General features: G+C 36.7%; 1 protein-coding gene across 1 annotated transcript; it reads left to right on the top strand.

The window, feature by feature from the left end:
• Nucleotides 1-593: 593 nt before the first annotated feature.
• On the top strand, nt 594-4,441 carry LOC104464406 (transmembrane emp24 domain-containing protein 7). The gene is made up of 3 exons (XM_010077100.1): nt 594-605; nt 1,394-1,639; nt 4,035-4,441. The coding sequence occupies exons 1-3, from the start codon at nt 594-596 to the stop codon at nt 4,269-4,271; spliced, it is 495 nt and encodes a 164-aa protein (XP_010075402.1). The 3' UTR covers nt 4,272-4,441.
• Nucleotides 4,442-5,593: the final 1,152 nt, after the last annotated feature.

Here is a 5,593-nt window from a genome sequence, read left to right as displayed (position 1 = left end):
GCTGTAAGTAAGCAGTAAGTCTCCAAGGCTGAGAAGGAGGCTTAAGTAAGCACTGCGGGAGGGAATCCTAGGGGAACTTTAAAGCTCTGCCAAATCTTTAGCATGTATATGTTAACCGTCTCTTTCAGGGTGTGTGATAGAATGTGAGTGACTTTCATGTAACTGGTAAAAAGCTGTCAAATCTGAGATCATACTTCAAAAATGAGTCATCGTTTTGTAATAGAAAAGTCTTGTTTTTGTTTTTCGTTCCAACCAGGTAAGTATTTCTGAATGAAAATCCCAAGCAGATGCAGACATCCAGGGAGAGACATCCAGACATAACAAAAATTTTTTTGCACTTTGTATCCTGTCATCACATTTTTGGAACAACTGTGAAGACACTGCTTGCCAACTGAGTATTTTTAAAACTTCCTATTTACAGAGCAGCTCCTGCTCAGATCTCTTGTTATTTCAGTTGTACCATTAATGTTGTAATTTTAATAGCCTGATACCTAAATAAACTGATGTGAGTTTAAATAATACTATATGAACTCAAGTGCAGATACTGCGATGCTAAAATGTTTCAGTGATTTCTGCACACATGTAAAAGGGACATGGCTTTCAATGTAAGTTTCTTCCTCCCTCAGCATGCTTTATCTTAAAGGCAAAAAGTTTGGAACAAGGATTAAGTGTAAAACTACTAGCCTAATATGCTGTAGATAACAGTAATCAAAGCCTGAAAAGTACCTTAAGACAATCGTAAACTTTGGAGTCACTTGTAAGCATTATCCAGATGTGCTGTTTTTGGGGTTAAATGGTGTGACTAACTGCAAGAGGGAGGCAGCAGACACACCACCCCCCCCCCCTCCAACATTCCTCTGTTCACAAGCACAGTGAAGACAGCCAGGTTGAAATACCTGTTCTACTGGTTGAATGCCATTCCTGCAGCCCAAAGCAGCTTGAGCTAATAGGGTAGTTAGATTCTTTTGGCTCTACAGAAAGGAGCCATCTTACTGCATGCTAGCAACCTCCTCCAGCTGAATCAGTTCCATGGAGGGAGGACTTGTGGATAGAGCAAATGGTTATTTGCTCCAGTAGTGTCTTTGCTGCCCCATCAAGTTTCATGTACTGTAGCCTTTGCTGTTTTACAATTAATTACAAGAAAGTAAAAAAAAATGTTCTGATAAAAGGTTTGAAAGTATAGTTGACATCACATATCCTGAACATATTTTGAATGTCTTCTGTAAGAAAATAATTTTGCAGACTTGCTTTGAAACGTTTTCAGATTAATGCATTATATTTTAAAATGTTTGTTAAAGCAAAAAATTTTGCAGTGCCACTTGAAAAATCATACTTAGAAGAAATGTATAAATGTCTGGTTTGTTAAAAATAATTTATTGGTTTTTGTTTTCAGGTGATCACTGGAGGTCATTATGATGTTGACTGTCGGTTGGAAGATCCCGATGGCATTGTATTATACAAAGAGATGAAGAAACAATACGATAGCTTCACGTTTACTGCATCCAGAAATGGAACATACAAATTCTGCTTCAGCAACGAATTCTCTACTTTCACACACAAAACTGTGTACTTTGATTTCCAGGTTGGAGAAGATCCACCATTGTTTCCTAGTGAGAACAGAGTAACTGCACTTACCCAGGTAAAATGCTACTGTGTTTGACAGCGTCTGTTAGGTGGAGGCAATGTCTTCTCAAGTTCAGCTGCATTAGTCATCTGTATCACTTTTGAAAATCAATAGATTGAAGCTTTTAAAATAATCTGAATTGCTACAATAAGCCTTTATGAAGATAGGATTTATAGAACATAGAGCAGAGCTGAGAAGGAATTGCCAAGTGCTTAAGAGAAAATTAGCATGGTAACTTAAACCCTAAGCCACTACCTTTTTGTTTGTTTGTTTTGTTAAGGGAACTTCCTTTTAATGCCATGGTTCCATGCCTCTTGAAATGTGTGTTTCACGGACTGTAAATACTGGTGGACTAGGGTTTTCAAAATCTGCAGACTTTGGATAAACTTTAATAGTGGTTTTATATTTAAAATGGTAGAGTCTTTTTTTGGGGCAGGACTTAAGCTGACTTCTCATGTAACTGCCATTTTTAAAATTGAGAAGCAAATTCTAGCAAAATAAACAAATGAACAAAAGCAGCCATATTTAGCTGGCTTCTGGATATTTGTCCTTTATAAGATACTGTGAAGTGTCAGAGCACTCTTATTCTCAGGTTTTTAGAGTTTTGTACCATCTCTACCCAATCTAAATCCATCAAAGCTTCCCTTGAAAGACTTGATTCATGAACTCCCAGTAATGTTTGTACATTCTAACCATTACCAAACCTCACTTTAAACAACCATTAAAGAATGCTGGGCATGGTTGCTGTTTTGCTAGTCTGGACTCAGCGTTATAAATACTGCTTCCCAAATGCCAATCTCACTTGAATTTACCTCCCATGTCTGCAGTAGATGAGATCTGTAATTAGCAGATGACTTGCTGTGAATTCAACTGCAGTTCTTACCTCTTTCTTCTTGTCACTCTTCTGGTCTGCTTTATTTTGTGTTCTTGATCCTGTATCTTTCCATCTCTTTTCCTTACTTTAGTCTTCATTCAGTCTGTGTATTCTGTTACATGTGGTATTTCTTTTGCTATCTTTGCATCAGCAGAGGGATTTTGAGAATGCAGAATGTGCAGTTCTGAGGTCTGGCACCTCTGCAGCCCCTTGCAGCCTGTGGGAGAAGATATATAAAAAATACTTTGTCACTGGATTGTAGCATACACAATGCAAATAAGGTATTTGAGAAAGGGAAAGTTAATTTCAGAGTACGAAACATCTTTGGTAAGAAGGTTCTAGTTGCAGTTTTCTTGAGGCTTGTAGCATGACCAAATCTGGGCAGCCTTTCACAGGGACAGGAAAAGGTAAATCCCTAAGACCAGAGTGACTTTGTGTTTAAATCTCTTGTGCAGACTAGGAGAGCTGTGTAAGTTATCAGTGAGACCAATGGCTGAACTTAGTTTGAAAAACCTGTTCCTGAATTTTGTTGAGAAGAATATCTTAGACTTGTTCAGACATCTGTCTTGAAAATCGTCAACTTAAAAGATGCTTAGACAGAGAAAGTAACTGAGTGGTCCTATGAGGGTGTTAAACTTTTATAGTAGGTTGTCCTGTTTGATCTTCAGAAAATACTGATTTTAAGCCATAAAACAGAAAAACAAACTGACTAGAAATTAAGTATTTTGAAGATCTATTGATTAATTAATCGCTGGGTGATCAAGACCCAGTGAGGGGTACTGAATATTAGTTACAGAGGATAAACTGAAAGTGGAAGAAGTTTATGTGAAAAATTATCTAGGGCTTGGAAAACTGGTAATACTTTTTTTTTTAATGAAAAATTACAATGGAGGTGGGCAATTTGTTAAGTATTTGTTACATGATTGTGTTATGGAGCATTCAGGAACACTGAAGGGTAACAGAATTGTCCTTTTTCTAACCACTCCTTGCATACATGACTAAGATAAGGGTTTTTTGCCAAAACAACATGTTGAGTTCAATAATGCAGATTTTTAGGATGTTGTGCAACGTGAGTGAGGATTATGCAAAGAATGTCATACCTAGGAAACACAGAAGCATTTAATATATTCTGTGTGCGTCTCAGTGTTATAAGCAACTGTTTGTTTACCTGGTATGTGTGGAATTAACAACTGGGAGGTCGCTGACATTTCAAGTATTTCTGATGTTCATTTTAAACTCAAATATACATGAATTTAAGATTTGATTAGTTGTTCTCAGAGCCCATTGCTTTTTATTAGATCAACAATTTTACATGCTTTTGTATTTAGTAGTGTGTCACATTCCTGTGTGTAGAGTTTGATCAGTGTAAGTTAAATTTTACCGGATTTACAGTATTTCAGTCTGACAGTGAACTGATTTAATCCTTAATTTGCAAGTTAAATGAATCCTAATTTTAAATAGCAAACCACAAAACTTTGCAGAAAAAGCACTAGAAGGGCTCTTAATTCAGTGGTGTGTATTTGTTTACCTTTCTAGATGGAATCTGCGTGTGTTTCAATTCATGAAGCTTTGAAGTCTGTCATCGATTATCAGACTCACTTCCGCTTGAGGGAAGCGCAGGGCCGCAGCAGAGCAGAGGATTTAAACACGAGGGTGGCCTACTGGTCAATAGGGGAAGCAATCATTCTCCTTGTTGTTAGTATCGGGCAGGTATTTCTCCTCAAAAGCTTCTTCTCGGATAAAAGAACCACAACAACCCGTGTTGGATCGTAACTGGTAGTGGTAGCGCTTCAGGTCATTGTGTGCTACTCATCCATAAAAATTACTGTTCTCCAATTAATTGCAAGTACAAAAAATTTGAATATATGCAATGTTCAAATGTATCTACCCTCATCACTTAAAAATCAGAAAACAGACCCAAAATGTTATGAAAGGGACACATGTTTTGAAATATTTTTTCTGATTCCTGTATTAAGTAGCTGTCAGTGATCGGCCTCTCTTCATTTCTGCTGATTTTAATCCAAACCGAGTTTAGTTTTTACCAGTAAAATTAGCCATCTGCAGTATAACACTTTAAAATTAAACAGTCTAGTGTCTGATATGGGAGCCAATCTATATGAAGAGTTAATTTAATTTTAATTTTCAAGCTGAATGTATTGGATTATAAAAAAGCAAATGTGATGAACTGTAGTGCACTGTTTTGATGTGCTGTTAAAAAAATAATCCAGTAATACCCCTTGGTTACTTATAAAATTTTGGCAAGCTTGACACTACATTATGGTGCAAATTCTCCATTAGACTGGTAAGTCTCCACCTTCAAAACTTGCTAAATTTTGTACTTGAGTATGTTTGCTTAAACATATGTTCTTCTATATTAAAATAAATGCGTTTCCTCTTTCACAGTGTTTGTTTTACTGAACAAATTGTAAGCTGAGACTACTCAGGAAATCCACTTTCTGTATTCACAAATCCAAATCTCCAAGTTTATTTAAAAAACAGGCAATAAAATAGGGAATCTTGTAACTTTGTCACAGAAACTGCAAAGTGACAGTTTGCTCTCTGTGCTCGTACATGCTGCTGCTGCTGCTTTTTGGATTCAAGACCAGAACTAGTTTGGTTTCTTAAGCAGTGCACCACCAGCACTGGACGAGGTTATATTATGTGTTAGGCACATGCAAAGGTTTTTTCTGAATTGTTTTCCTATTAAGAGGCCAATTTGATATTGATACTGCATTGCACAAGTGCTGTAAATTTTACTTTCCTGTGTGTGGTGCACTGATACTTGATGGCCTTGTGCATCTGATTGCCACTCTATTACTAGTGGTCAGGAAATGTTCTAGATATTTTAGGTTATCTCTTTAGTAGAGTTATAGTTACATTATTTCCACTGCTTCTGTCTTTAGTAGCTTATGTACTGTAAAGTCTTGTTTTATTTGGATGTGGAAGGTAGTAAATGTATGCACATACAAATAGCCTGAATTGAGCTGGTCATGATAAGGCTAGACTCCTTCAAATGGTTCTGGAGGAATAAGTAGACTGACCAATTCTTAAGGGCACACAAACTAAACTAAGGTGAAAAAAACTGTCATATATTA

Source organism: Pterocles gutturalis, unplaced genomic scaffold (assembly GCF_000699245.1).
Source record: "Pterocles gutturalis isolate BGI_N339 unplaced genomic scaffold, ASM69924v1 scaffold21358, whole genome shotgun sequence".
NCBI lineage: Eukaryota > Metazoa > Chordata > Aves > Pterocliformes > Pteroclidae > Pterocles > Pterocles gutturalis.
Note: the sequence above shows the minus strand (reverse complement) of the source record. Positions and strands in the feature narration are given on the sequence as shown.

Excerpts from the sequence above, each read along its gene's own strand:
- LOC104464406 (XM_010077100.1), top strand. Across the intron at positions 1,640-4,034 it reads GAGTAACTGCACTTACCCAG|ATGGAATCTGCGTGTGTTTC; the intron begins GTAAAATGCTAC and ends TTACCTTTCTAG.